The sequence below is a fragment of the Epinephelus moara genome, chromosome 13 (genome assembly GCF_006386435.1).
Source record: "Epinephelus moara isolate mb chromosome 13, YSFRI_EMoa_1.0, whole genome shotgun sequence".
NCBI lineage: Eukaryota > Metazoa > Chordata > Actinopteri > Perciformes > Serranidae > Epinephelus > Epinephelus moara.
In genome coordinates, this window is record NC_065518.1 from 25,153,276 (window position 1) to 25,172,140 (window position 18,865).

An 18,865-nucleotide genomic window follows, 5' to 3' on the forward strand; every position below is an offset into this window, starting at 1 on the left:
CGTTATAACATGAAACTTTTCACGTTCTTACGATATAAATGATCACGTTATAACATGAAACTTTTCACGTTTTTACAACACAAATCATGTTATAACATGAAACTTTTCACATTTTTATTATTTTGCACAATAAATACATACCTTGAAAAGTATTGTATTTTATGTCTCCATCTGCTAGTGGGCCATCATACTAAGAGTATGCATGCATAATATGATGTTAATTCCACCACAGAGGAGACTTGATGTTCACTAAAAGTACGTAGGGAAGAAAGTGGATTAATCAATATCGGTATTGGTTATCAGTCATATGAGTTAATAAATATTGGCATATCAGATATCGGCAAAAAAAATCCAATATCGTGCATCCCTAAAATAACAGATGAAGGGTTTTGAGGAAATATTAGGAGCCTCAGAGGACACCCCCTGCTCTGCCTTTGAGTGTGATGCTAAGAATATAAGCTAAAATAACTGGGTGTTTGGCTCTGGCTGTGTAGCTTAGACTACCCCAGTATTATGTTTGGAAAGACAATTACAGTTTGTGGGCAGTGGTTAGTGACAGAAGCCTGACCGGAAGTGGGACTGTACTTGTTCGTGTTTGGTTCCTGTCCCTTTAAGCCGGTGCGGAAGTAGGCGCAGAATTGATGTAACACTCAGTGGAAGGTCAGGTTTTCTCTCGGAGAATTTCAACACTACATTCATTAAAGCAAACAATTGCCGCTAACGTAACGCGTTTCTACCCACAGCAGTGTTTAACTTTATGCCAGCTGTAACGTTCGTGACTTTGCTTGGTAACGGAAACACCGTGTAGTAACGGGACATACCGTCCGGACAGTTAATTCATCTCTGAATCTGACTCGTCCCTGATGTCTGGGTCAAAATGCACGCGGCTGAGCGGCGCGCTGGTGAAACAGGTGCTGGACTCGGTGGACAGCGTCCTGTTTGACTGCGACGGGGTCATCTGGCGGGGGGACCAGGCCGTCCCCGGCGCCTCTCAAGTCGTGAACCTGCTCAAGGAAAAGGGGAAGAAGGTCTTCTTCGTCACCAACAACAGTACCAAGACGAGGAAGATGTACGCCGACAAAATGGCCATGTTGGGGTTCAACGCGAACGAGGAGGAGGTGTTCGGGACGGCGTACTGCTCCGCCGCGTACCTGAAGACTGTCTGCGGGCTGGAGGGCAAAGTGTACCTGATAGGGAGCAATGCCATGAGAGAAGAGCTGGAGGCGGTGGGGATACAGCAGACCGGGGTGGGACCTGACCACATCACCGGGAAGCAGCACGACTGGGCCACCGTGCCTCTGGATCCCGAGGTGAAGGCGGTGGTGGTCGGCTTTGATGAACACTTCAGTTACATGAAGCTGAACAGAGCCCTGCAGTACCTGACCCAGCCGGACTGTCTGTTTGTGGGAACCAACGGGGACACCAGGCTGCCTCTGGAGGGGGGCAAGGCCGTCCCAGGTAGGGATACACACTTGATAGACACATTATATTGCCTTACAGCAGATTACATACTGCAGCACCAGCTAACCGGAATTACTGGTGTTTCTACACACTTCAAGGTCTCACACTCAACCTACCTGTTAGTTTAAGAGTAATCCAGTTGTATCAGAACAAGTATGCAAAAGTTTTTGCCAAGTTGTAGTTAGGCTAAGATAAATGCAGGGCCAGAGAGCTGAGGCTGATAACTAAGAAAACCATACACTCACACCTGCATACTTTCAAGAAAATCATGCTGATACTGAATACTTAGAATACTACTGTCAGATGCAGGAAGGAACTGTTTTATTAAGCCTACTTCCTGGAAAAGCCTTTTTTTTTAGGACACAAAGGCATATCTTTTCCAGGTAGAAACTTCGACACCCACGTGTCTGAACCTTCAGGCTCCACCCATTCAAAATGCTCTCAAAGTTGACACTCCATTATAACTTTAACTGTAAGCCAAAAACTTACCTAAAAACATCTTTCAAAGCCTATGGGAGATTTTATTTTACACTCTCATATTTGAGGTGAATGGAACAAATAATGTCAAAGCTTGAATCAGAAAGTCGAACTTGATGCACCTTGCTCAGTGAAGACAAAGTAGGCATTAGATCACTTAGCCTAATAAGTTGTATGACATGTCAAGCTCCACAAGAAGTCAGATTTTTATTGAAGTGGATTACTTTACAGAGGTAAATGAAACTGTCAATTACAGGGATGGAGCCAGACATTATAAACATTTGGGGACCTGCCCAAACCTTGCCTATTAGGCATGGAAGACACAGGCCTATTCCACTTGAGACAGGGCAGCTGAATGAAACGGTGGCACCAAACGGGTTCTGTTTTGTTAATGGTTGCCAAATCTAATTGTTCTCCAACTATTTTTATCATTTTGATCCATAACACCAACCCCAGCCCCACCCCTGGTCAATTGATAACACAGGAAATAAAACAGATCGGATATTTAGGGGAAATGAATGAAAGGTCTCTTCACCTTCTGCCCTTCTTTCCTTACCCCAGGTACAGGCTGCCTGCTGAGGGCTGTGGAGACAGCAGCTCAGCGCCAGGCCCAGACAGTAGGCAAACCCAACCACTTCATGTTCGACTGCGTGGCCTCCAAATACGGCGTGGACCCCGACCGCTGCCTGATGGTTGGCGACCGCCTGGACACCGACATCCTGCTGGGCTCCAACTGCGGCCTGAAGACCCTCCTCACCCTCACGGGGGTCAGCACGTTGGCAGACGCTGAGGCCCATCAGAAGAGCGGCTGCGCGGAGAGGCAGGGGATGGTGCCGGATTATTACGTGGAGAGCATCGCAGACCTCCTTCCAGCTCTGCAGGGATGAAACTCAAGTCTTTCAGGACTTGAATGTAGCTTTGTGATAGCCTAGCAGCTATAAGCTTGAGGAGTTAGGCTAGCCTGTCACATGCCAGATGACACTGTCTTCTAAAAGGGAATATTTTTTCATAAAATTTATATGATTATATGCATCTCTGTATCAAAGTCACACCCAAGCAGCTAGCTGCTGCGTGACAGGAGACAAAGACTCCTTTATTTAACTAAACCATTATTAAAACCTGCTTATTTAACATATTAATGATTGATTTATTATAAAGAACAGCAGAACAATGACTTACAGTATTGTTTCAGTGTGTGTATGTTCACTTTTGGGGGGAAAGGAGAGTGTACTTTAAAGACTGCCTGTGATGCAATCACCCCTTAAGCAACTCCAAGTCAATTCAAGGAGGGAAATGAGCACACAGTGTGTCAAAGTTTGGCAATATATGTGTGTTCAGGTTTACAGCTGTTTTAAAGTCTATAAATAACAGGCAAAGAGTGGGACTTAAAGGCACTGAACTTGTCTGGCTTCTGTTTTTATGTATTTTCACACCTCAGCTGAAAATGCAAACATGTGCAGTTACATTCATGGGACGGTGCAATCATACTAAGTCGTGTCATGTCATGTCAGTTCAGTAGTGAAACCGTGATTAGCATACATGTTTTTAAAGGTCTTCCTTGTACCTTCTTTGTTCTCCGATTTGTCCTTAACTCCCCAAATCGCTGAAAGCAACGCTCAAATCTATAATAAAATTCACACTATCTTTACTAAATCAACGTCTGCTCTTTGTGACTTTAAGTTCAAAGTGAACACATCAAACTTTCCTCCAGGTCCTGTGCTTAAAAGTCACCTTGGGCTGTCATCGGCTGGATGATGCAACAGTCAGAACTGCGTATCTCCACTCACCTGACGAGAGAGGCTTTCCAAGCTGCACCTGCCTCACCCCTTTGTCCATTGTCTGGACCGCGGAGGGCAGCCAGTTCCTCTCGTGTAAGTGTGTGTTCAAGTGAGGGGGGGCAGGGGCAGCGGAAAGATGGATAATGTTAGAGAGGCATATTAAGTCATATTAGACATAAAAAAAAGAAGGAAATTGCAGGAAGACAAGACTTGAAAATTGGGTTTGGCAAGATTTGGAGTTTTGTGTGAAGTGGGTGACTGTTTTGGGAGGGAGACAGTGAGACTAATGGGGAGGAGAGGGAGGAAGGGGGGGGGGGGGTCTACAGGGACAAAGAGAAGCTGGAAGGTGTATTGAGTCTCAGTCATGACCACAGCTCCATGCCGGTAGCTAAGAGAAGGGAGCAGATCGAGTGAGGAGCCGTCAAGGGACACAGGATGGTGAGGTGTTGGAAACATTCAGAAAACAGTTTGGAGGAAGCTCAGTGCACGGTAAGCAGGTGGCTTTTAATTTGTAGAGCAACTTCTGACTGAAGGAAGTATATCAGCTAGGAAAGGGGTCAAGGCAGGACACTGTTTGTTTTTGCGTATTCATATCCAGCCACTTTTACTACATTACAAGCCAGCAACAGTTGCATAATAAGATGAGTCTTTCAGATATTCCCCTGAAGGCACATATCATCCCAAAACATTTTCTTGCTCTTTTACCTGTTGTGCTGTTTAGCGATTTTGATTGTTTTTGTGTGAGTTGCCGAGCGTTGGAGATGTCTGCCTTCTCTCCAATATAACTGGACTAGATGGCACTCAGCTTGTAGTGCCAAAAGTACCAAAAAACTCAACAGCAATGTCTCCTTCCAGAAATCATGACCCAGTTACTCAAGATAACCCACAGTCCTTGTTGAGAGCAGTTTCATGTAGAAACTATTATCTGTCTACCAAACTACACCCGTCAACTGTATCACCGTGCACCCGTACATCAACTGCTAGCATCTAGCACTGAATGTGCGGACGCAAGTCACAAATTCGATGACTTTAGAAAAAAGGACTTGCAACTCAACTTAGACTTTAACACCAATGACTTTTGACTTCACTTGGACTTCAGCCTTTTGAGTTGAAAATACTTAATTTGTTCCCTAAAGCCCAAAGATTCAAAAGTAAACGTTTAAAAACTGTGCTACAAGTCAATCCATTTCCCGAATCAACTAAATTTAACACTTTTCATTCCTTGCAAGTCCTCACCCCAGATCAGCTTTGTTCGAACTAGTCCAACAGCATCCAGTCAAGTTGCAGGAGAGAATCATGAAGAACGGACATGACCTTACTGAGTGCTAATTTAAAAAAAAAAATTGATACCAAAGGTAATTTTGTTCATGTACAATAACTGTGGTGGTCAACAAAAACAAATTGCTGTTGTATAGGTTGAAAATTACAGACGAAGACACAACGACTTCAAAGTTAGATATTTGATATTGCATAAAGAACGGCAAGCTGGGCTAATATTAACATAGTGAGCTAATGCTTAGCTAAATGTTAGCTTAACAGCTAAGTGTAGTCTAACTTTAACAATAAATAATAACAAAGAAAGACAAATTTTATAAATCATTCAAGATATTTGTAAATGTATTTCTGGCATTACTTTTACTGAAGAGCCCATTATGACTTGTTTAGGACTTGAAACTCAAAGTTTAGGACTTGGGACTTGTCAGTCTTGACTTGGCACTTACCTTGAGACTTGCGAGCAAAGACTGAAGCCTTACTTATGACTTACAAAACAATGACTTGGTCCGAGACCGTACCTATGTTCCCTGGGTCCCATGTTCCCCCATAATATAGGGACCGGGGAACATAGGACCCTTTTTCCGGAAAAGGGTCCTATGTTCCCCGCTTTTCCAAAAAAGCCAGGTCCGATGTTCCCCCTGAAACGTGAAAGAAAAACGCACTTACTTCATGTGATCACGTGATTCAATGCCCAAAGGTGCAGACAATGCTCCCCAAGAGTCACATATATTTAGAGAGGGCTCATTTTCTCCACTATAATTGCAGAATTCCACGACAAATAGCCTATGTGGGGCTTCCTTGATTTAATTCAGCATTTTCCCGCATAGTTTAATGTTGCATATAAGATATAGCCCATGTGACGCGCATTTTCCAATATTATTATTCTAGGTTGTAATTGGCTATCGGTTTTATGTGAATGAATGGAGAAGCTTGATACCTTTGTAATGTTGACAGTGTCTGTCCAATTCATGCATAGCCTATTCGACAATTAGTCTTGGGGAGCATTGTCTGCGCCTTTGGGCATTGAATCATGCGATCACATGAGGTAAGTGCGTTTTTCTTTCATGTTTCAGGGGGGAACATCGGAAAAAAAGGGTCCTATATTCCCCGGGTGCAGAACATAGGGGGGAACATAGGACCCAGGAATATAGGACCCGGGGAACATAGGGATGACCCCTTGGTTCCCACCTCACCTAGCACCACTAAGCTAGCTAATGTTACAGCTCAGCCAAGGAAGATGGCATTAATGTTTACATATCGCACTGTCATGAACCTCTCGTCCATGAGTAGCTGCGCGCTTTTTTTTGTGCGCTCTTGATAACAATTGGCAGGATTTTTTTTCGGTAGAAATAAAATAGTTCCTACATGAAACTGCTCACAACACGGTCCGTGGATTATCTTGAGTAACCAGGTCATGATTTCTGGAAAGAGAGATTTCTGTTGAGTTCTTCAAATGCACTTTTTGGTGTTTAGAGCACCACAATCTGAGTGCCATCTAGTTCCATTATATTCAAGAGAAGGCAGACATCTCTACAATCAATATCTCCAACATTCTGCAGCTAACTAAACTAAGGGAGAATGTGTATTTTTATTTTTGGTTGAACTTTCCCTTTAAGTACAAATCTCAGCAGCAGTGTTGGTTTCCCACCCTGCCACATTTGATGCTTGCGTCAAGTACTGTTTAAATAGCTTGTCACTGTTTCTGCTGCGCAGGATGGGGGCTCTGTTGCATCCTCCAAGTCCCACTTCCCACACAAGGCATTCTGGGTCAGCCTCTCAGCCTCTCTGCTCCTGGTCGTCATCGCCCTCGGTGTGATTGGGCATCTGCGACTGTCGCAGCCTCACTCTGAGGTACGTGACTGTCACCACACACCCACCAGGACCACATGTTGTTGTGTATTCGTCATTGTTGATATTAACCGGGAGTCTGCTTCTGTAGTCTTTGCAGCTTGTCCGAATCACAGTTCCAGATCAGACCGGAGTTCTGATCAACCAGTCAGCTATTGTGGACCAGCAGAATGACTTGGTGACTTTTTCTGTGACCTCACCCACAAATCAGACGTCCACTGTGATGTTTGATATCAAACATGTACGTTCAGGTGACATGCACAAGATTTAAGGTGTTTTGTTGGTAATGATACAGTAGAAAAGGTCTGATAATGAGAGAGATGTGTGATGATGAGAGAGATGTGTGATTCTCCGCTGTTGTGTTGCAGGGTTTGATATGTTACAAACCTGTCAACCAGGAGAGCTGCTTCCTGCGAAAGATGGAGAAGTCTGACTATGACAACGTGCACTCCCTCCTCAACGACTCCGCACACAAGGTAGTGACATTTCAACACGTGAGAACTGAACGATCAGGTTATGTAATAGGGTCTCCCTCGTTGCGTTCAGGATATGTGAGACTACAAAGCTCAACGTGAAAACGCACCTGGGCAAATGTAAAAGCACGTTTGCCCTTCTAGTTCTGCCAAGTGTTTGTAAAGTCACCGCCTCGCTAATGTGTGAACTGGCCTTTCTGACCGTGACTCATAGCTTTATCCCCGAAAGCACCACTGAGCCAAGACCTGCTGGGTTTCATAGGTTTTGCACGACTTCCTCGCCGCTCTGTACAAAGAGAGGGGTGAAGCGTACAGGGCCATATAGTCTTCCATTCTCGCCCTCCACGGCTGAATTCCTCAGCACATCTGATCCCTCCAGGCTCCCTCAGCGTGCCCGGGATCTTCTTACAGGAGGCTACGGCAGCGAGCCTGAGCCACGGAGTGGGCACAATGGCCACTCTGTGTGAGGGCTTTTTAGCTTTTAAGACTCCTCTGTTGGATTAAAATACAGGCTGGTGAAGTGGCAGAGAGGAAAGGGCCTGTGTGTATCTGCTTTGAGGCAAATTCGTGGATCTCTGATGTTGATTCAGTTTTGAGTTAAGCTCCTTAGATATGATTAATGTGGGACAAAACGAGCAGGTGAAAGGCCACGATGTGGGAGTTTGCAAGTAAACTGAGATGAGACTTATGTTTCTCCGCCTTATCTTTCGGCACAATAGCGTCGTTTCCACCTGGAGTCGAGTCTCCCAGTGTTTTTTGTGATCCCGTCTCGTGGTGTCACATATCTCATGCAGCTCCTCGGTGTAGTCATTTAATCTATGATAGGAGGAATAGGCCCCTTATGGATGGGGAGAAAATGTGTTCTGTCCCTCTATGCTGCAGCACAATGGTCTTCTTAGCCTTTTCAGTGGAGGAAAAACTGGTTGTTACGTGACCCACTCAAGCATAACAACACGTTAAGTGGTTCACTATCGGAGCCAATCACAGGTGTAAGTGGTGCAATTACACACAGCCTTTGTGACGAGTAGGAGCGCAAATGTGCGGCTGTGTTGACCTCATCAGCGACGATATCGGGCTAATGGCTGCTTGAGTTTCAATCTTGGCTGTATTCTTCATATCTCCCTGGCTTTGACTCCAATTTATTCATTTTACTTTGTCACTGTGAGTCGAATATGATTTCTCACACTTATTATGTGACACTTCAGCTTAGAAGTCGCCATTCAGTCCCATAGAGGACAAAACTCTTTCATCTGTTGTGGATTCTCTGTGAAGATGTTGTGATACTGTCGTCAGCAGAGTCAGTTCCAGCTGTCCGGGAATGAGACCCAGAGGCAGACGGAGTTCCTGGGGGTGATGGCAGCCAGTCAGGTGGATGTGTCCACACTGGAGGAGCCCCTCCAGGCTCTGTGTCAGGACAGCTCCGTCCACTGGACCAGGAGGGTCGAGGGTGAGAACCTGTATTTTAGACATGATCGCTTTGACATAAAACAAAACTTTAATATCCAGTGTGTAGGGTTATGGGAGATATACTGGCTGTAATTGAATATAATACTCATGACTATGTTTTCTTTAGTGTATAATCCCCTGAAACTAAGTATTGTTTTGTTTTTTCATTACCTTAGAATTACCTGTTTACATCTACTTCCAGAGAAGGTCCGTGACATTGTTTCTACAGTAGCCCAGAACAGACAAACCAAACTTTGTCCCTAGATAGGCCCATTTGCATCAGCCACCACGCCACGGGAGATGTTTCAGTTGGTTGCAATCTGCAACCTTACCACTTGATGCCACTAAATCCTACATGCCAGACCTTCTATAAAAGTTAGGACAATGTTCAGGGAAAAATAATCTAACTTTGATCACCACCCTGGTTGGAAAGTATCTCAGTGCTTAAACCTCCATGCCATTGCACTGGGTGACATGTTCCTTCAGTACCATGACGATGGACACTGTAGATTATTTTTAACTCAATCCTAAATACACCATCCGGCTGTCGCACTGTAAATATACACAAGCGAACCACATGTGTATTAATCCGCCATTAAAAATAGTCCCCAACAAATGCCCTATTAACTCCTGTTTAACCAATGTTTGCTAAAGGCTACAGTGCCCAGTTGTGTCATTAGCTTTATGGCTTTACATACCAAATCTAAATAATTCATTATTTTCATGCCAGTGTAATTTTTCAGACTGTTGATTTCGTCATGCACACTTGCATACAGAATGCGAATATTGTGCTGCTAAAAATCCACATAATTTTTCCCAGAACGTCGATTTTTCGCACAACATTCGCACCATGGTTAAAGGCATCAAACAATAATGTTGAGCTTGTACTTACAAGGATTATAAGCTACAACACAGACGGCACACTTTAATCCTCCTTTGAACCATGAAAATGGCGGTGCATACCAGATCCACTCCTTGTGTTCTTACTTTTTACATTAAGAACAGAATAAACGGCTTACCAGAAGGAACTCAAATTCACTCAGGGCATTACGCTAAAAGGAAACTCAATAAAATAGCTTACAGTAGCATAGGCTAATCAACAACTTACCTCACACAGGCTGTCAGACACTTCTCTTGGTCAATAGGATCCAGTTAGATAATGCAAATTCGAAAACCCTCGAATTTGCGAAAGCCTTTAATGAAGAAGTGTTGCAACTGTCGCAAATTCGCATCGCTGCAGATACAAAAAGTACTGATGTGAAACATTCGTAGGTGAGATTTTCGTAACGTTTATTCGTCACACCCCGGTCTGTAAAGGTCTTTAGCTTTAAAATATCTGTTTCTTCAGTTTAAACACGTGGCCTTCAGGATACAGACAGGATAAAACAGACTAAATATTTAGACATGTTAGTTTTGGTCTTTTCTTGGGATTTTCTGACAATAAAAAATACAGACTGATGCCAGCCATATCTGTTAAATCCTGGTCAAATAGGTGTGAAGTCATTCTGCACACCTTGGAAAACATTTCAAAGGTAAAATGATTGTACAGGCATTATGGTGATATAATGTGTGTTTTCATTTTTTGTAGTGTTCTGACATTTTGGAGTGTCAGATGACATGTTATTTTAAATACTATTACAGCATGCATGGCCATATTACACACCGAGAGAGTTCATTAATGAATGGCGTTTTTAAAGAGCCAGCTGGCAACTTCATGAAGCACCAACGTGTCAGGATGAAACCTAAGACTAATCTATGATGTCCAATGACCTTTCTGCTGTTGCAGTAGATGACAGACTGAAGAAAACATACTTGTACCCACTCAGCAGTCTACATGTAACTGTGAAAAATACAGATCTGTGTTTCTTTCCCAAAGCCCAAGATGACGTCCTCAAATGTTTTTTTTTGTCCACACCTCAGAGATATTAGGTTTACTGTCATGGAGAAGTGAACAACCCAGAAAATATTCAGATTTAAGAAGCTGGGATCAGATAATTTAAAAAAAACATTTCTTAAAAAATGATCAAAACCAACTGTATTGTATCAAGGAGTCACCTGTGGTGTCTGTCTTGTTTACAGGCCCGGGGAAACAGAGGCTGGTCTACTTCTGCATCGACATCTGCTTTCCCAGCAACATCTGCGTGTCCGTGTGCTTCTACTACCTGCCCGAGTGACTGTGCGTTCTCTTCCTCTGCTCCCAGCGAGAGATCAGGGAAACAAAGTTGTCTTTTTAGCTCCCTCTACAAGAAAAAAAAAATACACAGAACAAAAGCCAGCTTTGACTGTTTCCTTTGTGCCATACAGCCGCCAGTAAACCAGTGAAGCAGCCAACCCTCCCAGTCCATTTATTCCCATCCTTCCGAGAGAGAAGAGATGGAGACAGGCTGTCATGGTTATCGCCAAAGCCCCATCGTCACTCTCTTCATGTGTAATACCCTCTCTGGTGGCACACTTCAGAGATTACAGAAGAAAGATCCCCTGTTTTTGTATTTCCTGTAACCCACTGCTGCAGTATAACTATGTGTAATCGTTCCTGTTGTGATGAGAGTGTTTTGATCTGTCCAATAAAAGACTGTTGTGTATTTGTGGCCAATTTTTCTGAGAGAGGAAGAAACTCAAAGACTGTGAGGAGTTTTCTGAACAACGTCTTTACTGCGGAATCATTTTCTGTACATCATTTTCTCTCCACACTCCCTAATCCACATTTGATGTTTAAGAATAGTACGTCACTTTGTAAATTGAATTACACATACACAGGAGAGATATCAATTCCGCAGCACATCCAGGTCGACAAGACATGTGGTCCTTTCAATACAATAAATATGGTGCACTATAAAAACAAAGAGTTGTAAAGAATCTCCTGTTGTGCACAGAGTGATGGCGTTAAAAACATAAAGGGTCATTGATGGACACTGACATATGCTGTAATCAAACTTGTGCCAATTTGCTTACATGTGGTGTACTTGGCCCTTTAAGCTGGATTTATGAGTTCATATTTTGGCCTTGCTGCTCAGCTGAATACTTACGGGTACCACACACAGCTGAGATTCATCGTTGTGTTCAAACATGCGCCTCCACCTTCTCAAGATGATCATTTCTGGGGAAATAATACTCAATTCCCAATTGAGGCACATTTCCCAAAGTGTCCATTTCTTTTCTGTCCTTGTCCCACCTCTCCACAGACCATCTGCCAACTCCTGTCTCTTCATTTCTTTCCTCCTCCTCCTCTTCTTCTTCCTCAGCCCAGCACACTGTCATTGAAGGCCAGACACACCACGGCTTTCTGGTGGCCGCTGTATTCCCTCTTGATCTCCCCGGTCTCCACGCACCACAGCCGGGCCAGGTTGTCTGAGGAGGCTACAGATGGAAACACGAGTCAGAGCCAGGAATTTACCTCAAGGTGTTTTTACACTGAAGTGATCAAACCTTTACCTGCTTCTCTCTAAAAGGCTCTGAAAGTCACTATATACATCTTTATTCAAATGTGCATCAATACAGAATTAGCTTCATACTCTCATAGACTATTCCAAGTCCAGCTTTATCAAATGCATATGGCCGGAGATTTACTTGCTTTTTAACCATGCGTTTGAACAGAAAGCCGGCTGCATCGAGAACGAAATTACTCACATTACTTGCCTATCAACTATGTGTGTTACTGTAGGATTCCACTAGAGGGCAAACCCGAGAAGCAGAGCATATCTTGACAACGTTAAGTTTCTTTCTCTCGTTCTGCCAACACTGCCCTGACCGTTCACGTGTGTATCACATCTTGCGGCCACGTTGCGTTAATTTCTGAGGACATGCACAACCAATGCTCCAAACGGATGCAGGTGACACAAGGCAGCCATCATGTGCATGCAAACGCGTAGTTAAAAAGAAGGTATATGTCCAATCTTTAACTCAAAATCTAAATTTGCATTACTGCAGTGTATGGTCTTTTAATATGGGAAGTGACTGACTTGCCAAATAATTAATTTTCAATAATTGGCGAGCTAACAAATCAACCAGTGATGAGGGAGATGTGATACTGTTTCCATAGTTACCACGCATAGAGCGCCTGGTGTTTACTCCCGGAGCACCTGTGTGAGGAGCGCATCTAGACCCCAGGGGTCCAAGTGGGTGTGCAGGTGGAGTGTCGCTTAACGCAGCTTGTTGTTGACTCAAGATTACACATAAAATACAACATACATTTTTCCTACTGTTTTAGTTAAAAAAAAAAAATCTTAAATCATCATAAATCTGAAACAGCAAGGTTTTTATGAGTGTGGAATCCTTGTGTTTATGTCTGACCGTGAGTAACATTACTCTGATTAACTCGTTATAGAATGGTTTTGATACAAGTACACTGACATTACAAAGTAGTGCTAACTTGCCACAGCGCATGTACTGACCAGTCACAATATACTGGGAGTCTCCAGAGAAAGCACAGTCCCACATCCAGCCTCTGGACGTCTCTCCGGGATTGTTGCTCTTAATGCTCAGCTCTGTCATCAGGGAGAAGTTGGACGTCCTCCAGATCTTACAGGTCTGGTCTGCTGAGCAGGTGGCCAGCAGACTGGAGGTGACGACAAACACAGAAACTCATCGTCAGCAACTGCGTCAGAGAAAGATTTATAGAGTGCAGAGAGGAGGAGGAGGGCACTCACGTGGAATCGGGGCTGAACTTGCAGCGGAGGGAGTAGCGTTTGTGTGCAGGGATCTTAGTCTTGGGGATGAGCTGAGTCACCTCATCTCCGATGCCTCCAGCGAGGTTCCACACATAACAGTTCCCCTGTTAAGGAGATCCAAGAGGATGAATATGACTTAACACGCCAAAGTATTAATATACAACACCCTTCTCTGCTGGGGTACTGACCGAGCTGTTGACCGCTGCCATGTAACTGGCATCTGGGTCAATGTGAACGGAGTTGACTGAGACTTCTGGCTCAGGAATCAGCTGCTCATTGTGGTCCGTCTTCAGATCCCAGATGTGAATCACTCCACTCTGGTCTCCAACAATCAGCTCTGCCTGAAAAACACACAACACAGACTCTTTACTGACACACACTGTAACTGACTTACATTAAAAACACACACATATACACTAAACTACTAAAATAACAAACAATAGTATAAGTGCAAATTTATGAACATTGAACGTCTCACCTGGTTGGGATGCAGGCAGACACAGTTGATAGGAGCATTAACCTGGAATATCCTCTGGCACTGCAGGTTTCTGGACCTGAGACGAGCAGTGGGGATCAAAGTTAGGTTGCTCAACACAATGTAATCAATGTGTTTTTAGCACAGTGAGGTTCCTTTGCAGTACCTCAGGTCCCATATGCGAGCCATGCAGTCCTCTCCTCCTGTGTACATCCAGCGCCCGTCTTCATGGAAGCCCACGGATGTGATGTTCTTGCTGACACCGTCGTAGTTGATCACCGGGTTGGGGTTGTTGGAGTTCAGATCGTACATGCGGATGTGCTGATAACCTAGAAGGCAGAGTGGACATCGATGTGAGACATGGTTGTTATGAATGTTATCATGCAACCCAGGATAAGGAGAAGGTTTAAGATTTAAAAAATTCTTAACCAACCTGCAGCTGCGATCATACTCCTGTCAGGTGTGACCTCAAGTGAATTTACTTGCTGGGAGCAAATGTTAAGGAAGGAATCGGTCGATATGAACAAGTCTCAGTCCCGACACACTGGAGTGATGATGTCATCCACTGACAAATCCTGGAGCTGCTTCAAAGATGGTAAACAACAGCTCCTTTGACAGCATGTTGATTTTATAAGACACAAGGGGATTTTCTGATTCAGGGTGCACTATTTTAAAGCTAACTTGTTTTCAAACAGTATGTTAAACTCTTAAGTGTAAAGTCCTAATGTCACTTTTTCTGCTGTCAACTGACCAGTGGTGTAATGAAACAAAGTAATAATACATCTTTATAGTGCTTAAGTATTTTTTAAGGATCTGAACACTACTTTTCGGTCAACTTTCACATTTTACTCCACGACATTTCCTAAATAAAATGTAAACTTTTGCTGTAATACATTTCCCCTCAGCATCTTAGTCACTTACTAAATAATGGGGAAGGAAGAAGGGAGGAAGGAAAGAGGAAGAGGCAGATGAATGAAGGAATAGGAGGAAAGGTAAAACTGGATTTTGTTCTTTAAATCCTTTAAGTTGTGAAAAAGTTTTTCTTCGAGTGTAATGTACACTTCATTTTTAAGGAGGTGTACATGTGAGGAAGAAATAAACATAATTCTCAAAATTCTGTCTGCTTGCTTTTTTGTTAACAGTTACTTGCACTTTTATTTTCGATACTTAAGTCTCATTAAATGACTTTTGCTGTTTAAATGCAGTAAATATCAAGTACTTTACTCAAGTCATATTCTAATAAGTGACTTTAACTTCTACCACAGTCATTTTCTGGCAAGTTATCTCTCCGGTACTTCATCCAACACCAGCTCCAGTCATCTGAAACTCAAATCCTTGTTTCCAAGAAGACAAAACATGTCTCTGTTTGTATCACAGTGTAAACTCTGTCCCAGATTTCATTTACCAGAGCACACTATCAGTCAGAGTAAGGATACAGAGTCCTGGTGCTGGACAGTCCTGGTGCAGATCCCGCTGTGAGCCTGCCAGAAGCGGACAGTGTGGTCGTATCCAGCCGTGGCCAGAATGACCGGGTCGCTGCCCACCGTCCCCTGGTTCACATTCATGCTTGACTGCTGGCTGTCACTGCTCAGAGTGACTGAGGCAGGTATGACACTGCGTAGGAATATCAGACACAGTCAGTGAATGCAGTTTTCAGGCCGTCACATGTCCATTATTAACAGGAAAGTGATTTCATTACTGTCATACTGTGAAAATAAAAGATTTGGCTTATAACGTGCAGGCTAATGCTAGCATAGTAGCATACCGTCGCTATGTTAACGGGCCCTGCGATTTATGCAGTTAGCAAACGTTCCTACTTCACTGCTAATGCAATGTGTCTCTAACGATATTTCACTGTGAGATATTAGTTATTACTACTTAGACAAGTTAACAGAACAACTAAATCTGACAAGTTTACTGTACCTTCAGTTGTTGGTGTTGTCGAAAACCAGTACGTCCCTGTAATGTGTCCGTTAGCAACATACGACGACGTTTCAAAAGTTCCGCTTTGATAACCAACGCTTTGCCGCCACCTACTGACTTATTTTGTTATAGCAGGACAAATACACCACAGACATGTAATGACTACATGGTTTAAAAAGACCAAGTGTTAATTCAACTCATAGACTCATTTAACTATATAGAATATTTTGTAGTTTGTTGTGATGACCTCACAGCAAGAGGGTTCCTGGTTTGAGTTTGCATGTTCTCCCCATGTCAGCGTAGGTTTTCTTTGGGTACTCCGGCTTCCTCCCACAGTCCAAAGACATGCAGGTTAATTGGTGACTCTAAATTGCCCGTAGGTGTGAATGTGAGTGTGAATGGTTGTCTGTCTCTATGTGTCAGCCCTGTGCTAGCCTGGTGACCTGTCCAGGGTGTACCCCAGCTCTCACCCAATGTCAGCTGGGATAGGCTCCAGCCCCTCTGTAACCCCTTACAGGATAAGTAGTTATGAAAGATGAATTAATAATTAGAAAATTGTCTTATTGTACTATTATTTGTAACTGTCTGCTCATCAAATATCCTTTCCTGATTGACACATTTGACACATAACATACTGACATAAGCTATAACTGTTTTTAAACTTTTATTTAACAGTTTTATAAAGCAGTCAAGCCAACAGTACACTCTTCATATTATATATATTTAAATAAATAAATAATTAACTTATATAAATAAAGCAGAGAATGTATCAATTCTCACACCATAAATCCCACATGTATGAATAACTCTTGCCCTTTTGTCAACATCTCAGTCCGAACAGTACCACACAGCAGGTAAAGCAGCCAACTGCAACATATGTGCTCTCCTGCTCAGTCAGTGTGTGTGTTGTGATCACAGGCGCTGCAGCAAGGCAGACATGTGCTGTTTCACCTCTCCTGGGTCAGCCACCGAGCAGGCCAGGACCACCCCCCTGACCCCAGACTTCATTCTAGAAGACGGCAGTATCTACAACACATTATAAGAATTTTTTTAAACTTGTGACTTGCTTTTAGAGCTAACACACACAAACAGCATAAAATCAAAAGCTACAATACCTTCACATATATTTTGCATCTCTCCAAGAGAAATTTCCACTTCAGTGCAGTCCGTTCGTCATCGGTCAGACTGGTGAACTCGTCCGTCTGCGACAGGTGAAATGAAAATGCTGTTTATCTCACCTGACGCACACATGCTACACCTTTAATTGATTCTTCTCTTATGTTCTTTAATCCCTGCACACAGGGGATACTACATGTAGACCTGGGGCTGAATAAACATCCCTCTGTGCAACGATACTGACCGTACAGCCAAGTGTCTTTTCTGCCACGGGGCTTCTGAGGGTGCAGGCGTGCAAGGTGCCGGTGTGGTCTGTGAAGTCCACCAGCAGGTCAAAGCCTGTGGAGGCTGAAAGGGCCTGATCCCTCCCTGGACACAACTCATTGGTGCAGCTCTGCATGTCATCAGTCACCTGAAACTTACACCTGGAGCTGAGACAGGAGGGAAAACAGTCTCATCAGGGAGTTTATTAGCTAAAGCTCATCTCGAGTGGCAGAGAAACTAATTTATATCATTGAGCATGTTCAAATAATTGGAGTGGAACATCAGAGCTGTGAGGGGAAACAAAAAATAGTGCAGTAACTATTTAATAATACATGCACTGTGAGAACTTACCACCGTGTCCTGATGACTTTTGAAACAGAGGAGTCGAGGTCGAGCCTGGAGATGAAGCTGTATGTGATGCCAAAGAAAGCCTCAGGGTCCTCCCGGGCCTTCTGCTTCAGCTGGCTCACCGTGTACACGTCAGTGATGGACTCCACTGCAGAAACAAAAGCAGCACCACATATAGTCTGCAGTCTTTTCCTTTGGGAAAACAGGCACTGACACAGGCTGCACTTGTCACACTGTCATCTGATAATGGGGGTGTTACATCAGGAAAAAATATAGCGGCAGTTTGTTTTTTTATTGTCAGCAAATTCAATAGAAAGACCAAAGTGAACAGCGCATCTGTCGACAAGTTAGCTCCACAAGTCAAATGGCTCTCAGAACTAACAAAGAACAACTAGCTATCAGCCCCAAGCCTTATTTGGTCCACCTGAAGATGTAAATCTTAAAAAATGACTCACAAATATGCAGTTTTTTAAAGTTTAAAACAGGGTTAGTACTTTCCTAAGACTGACAGGCACTAGCTTTTAAGAAATGCTACTTAAGTCTTGCTTTCACAATGCANTTTTTTTATTGTCAGCAAATTCAATAGAAAGACCAAAGTGAACAGTGCATCTGTCGACAAGTTAGCTCCACAAGTCAAATGGCTCTCAGAACTAACAAACAACTAGCTATCAGCCCCAAGCCTTTGGTCCACCTGAAGATGTAAATCTTAAAAAATGACTCACAAATATGCAGTTTTTAAAGTTTAAAACAGGGTTAGTACTTTCCTAAGACTGACAGGCACTAGCTTTTAAGAAATGCTACTTAAGTCTTGCTTTCACAATGCAAGTCTGTCTACCACTGGGTATGATCTCCCAGGAAAATTAAGATTTGATTGACAGCACAAAGGAAGTGCGTCAACCACTGCATTAGACAAAAATAGGAGAAATTTAAGCTGAGGACTAAGATCTGGGTTCCTACAGATTAAGACAAGTTAGATTCAAGATTTCAAAATTTTTTAATGCCACTGAGGGTAAAATTTAAGACCAATGTCACAATAACCAAAATTGAAGGGAAAAAACATGTACTGACATCGATTACTTAGGGTAAGGGACAATGTTGCCCAAATGTTTATTATAAATAAAACCAGACTTTTTGGTCAAGTTAAAAAGTTGGATGATCCACTTCAAATGCTGATTTTTTATTTAATTTTGCAATACATTGTCAGAAAAAAGATTAATAAAATCCTACTTCCCACATCTTAGCATTTTTAAGACGGCTGAAAGAGTGATTTTTTAATTTTTTTTTTTATTTAATCTTTATTTAATCAGGCAGTCT

The 18,865-nt window shown here is 43.1% G+C and overlaps 4 protein-coding genes across 6 annotated transcripts; 2 read left to right on the top strand and 2 right to left on the bottom strand.

Annotated features, from left to right (window-relative positions):
- The first annotated feature begins 618 nt into the window (after positions 1-618).
- Positions 619-3,579, top strand: pgp (phosphoglycolate phosphatase). Its single transcript, XM_050060080.1, has 2 exons — positions 619-1,458; positions 2,500-3,579. Exons 1-2 carry the CDS (start codon positions 864-866, stop codon positions 2,823-2,825), a joined length of 921 nt encoding a protein of 306 aa, XP_049916037.1. The 5' UTR covers positions 619-863; the 3' UTR covers positions 2,826-3,579.
- A 98-nt stretch (positions 3,580-3,677) lies between these two features.
- On the top strand, positions 3,678-11,340 carry bricd5 (BRICHOS domain containing 5). 3 transcript variants are annotated; one of them, XM_050060081.1, is made up of 6 exons: positions 3,678-3,809; positions 6,705-6,842; positions 6,931-7,080; positions 7,208-7,315; positions 8,606-8,759; positions 10,838-11,340. In XM_050060081.1, exons 1-6 carry the CDS (start codon positions 3,690-3,692, stop codon positions 10,930-10,932), a joined length of 765 nt encoding a protein of 254 aa, XP_049916038.1. In that variant the 5' UTR covers positions 3,678-3,689; the 3' UTR covers positions 10,933-11,340. The 3 variants fall into 3 exon arrangements, with proteins under 3 accessions (XP_049916038.1, XP_049916039.1, XP_049916040.1); XM_050060082.1 differs by having other exon boundaries at positions 8,609-8,759; XM_050060083.1 differs by lacking the exon at positions 3,678-3,809 and adding an exon at positions 4,077-4,205.
- Positions 11,341-11,499: 159 nt separating this feature from the next.
- Positions 11,500-15,891, bottom strand: mlst8 (MTOR associated protein, LST8 homolog (S. cerevisiae)). Its single transcript, XM_050060079.1, has 9 exons — positions 15,824-15,891; positions 15,337-15,514; positions 14,334-14,385; positions 14,067-14,229; positions 13,904-13,979; positions 13,614-13,766; positions 13,405-13,529; positions 13,150-13,313; positions 11,500-12,115 (listed from the first exon to the last, which is right to left on the bottom strand). The coding sequence occupies exons 2-9, from the start codon at positions 15,463-15,465 to the stop codon at positions 11,997-11,999; spliced, it is 981 nt and encodes a 326-aa protein (XP_049916036.1). The 5' UTR covers positions 15,466-15,514; positions 15,824-15,891; the 3' UTR covers positions 11,500-11,996.
- Positions 15,892-16,618: 727 nt separating this feature from the next.
- Positions 16,619-18,787, bottom strand: meiob (meiosis specific with OB-fold). Its single transcript, XM_050060818.1, has 5 exons — positions 18,779-18,787; positions 17,555-17,784; positions 17,184-17,370; positions 16,939-17,025; positions 16,619-16,849 (listed from the first exon to the last, which is right to left on the bottom strand). Exons 1-5 carry the CDS (start codon positions 18,785-18,787, stop codon positions 16,736-16,738), a joined length of 627 nt encoding a protein of 208 aa, XP_049916775.1. The 3' UTR covers positions 16,619-16,735.
- Positions 18,788-18,865: the final 78 nt, after the last annotated feature.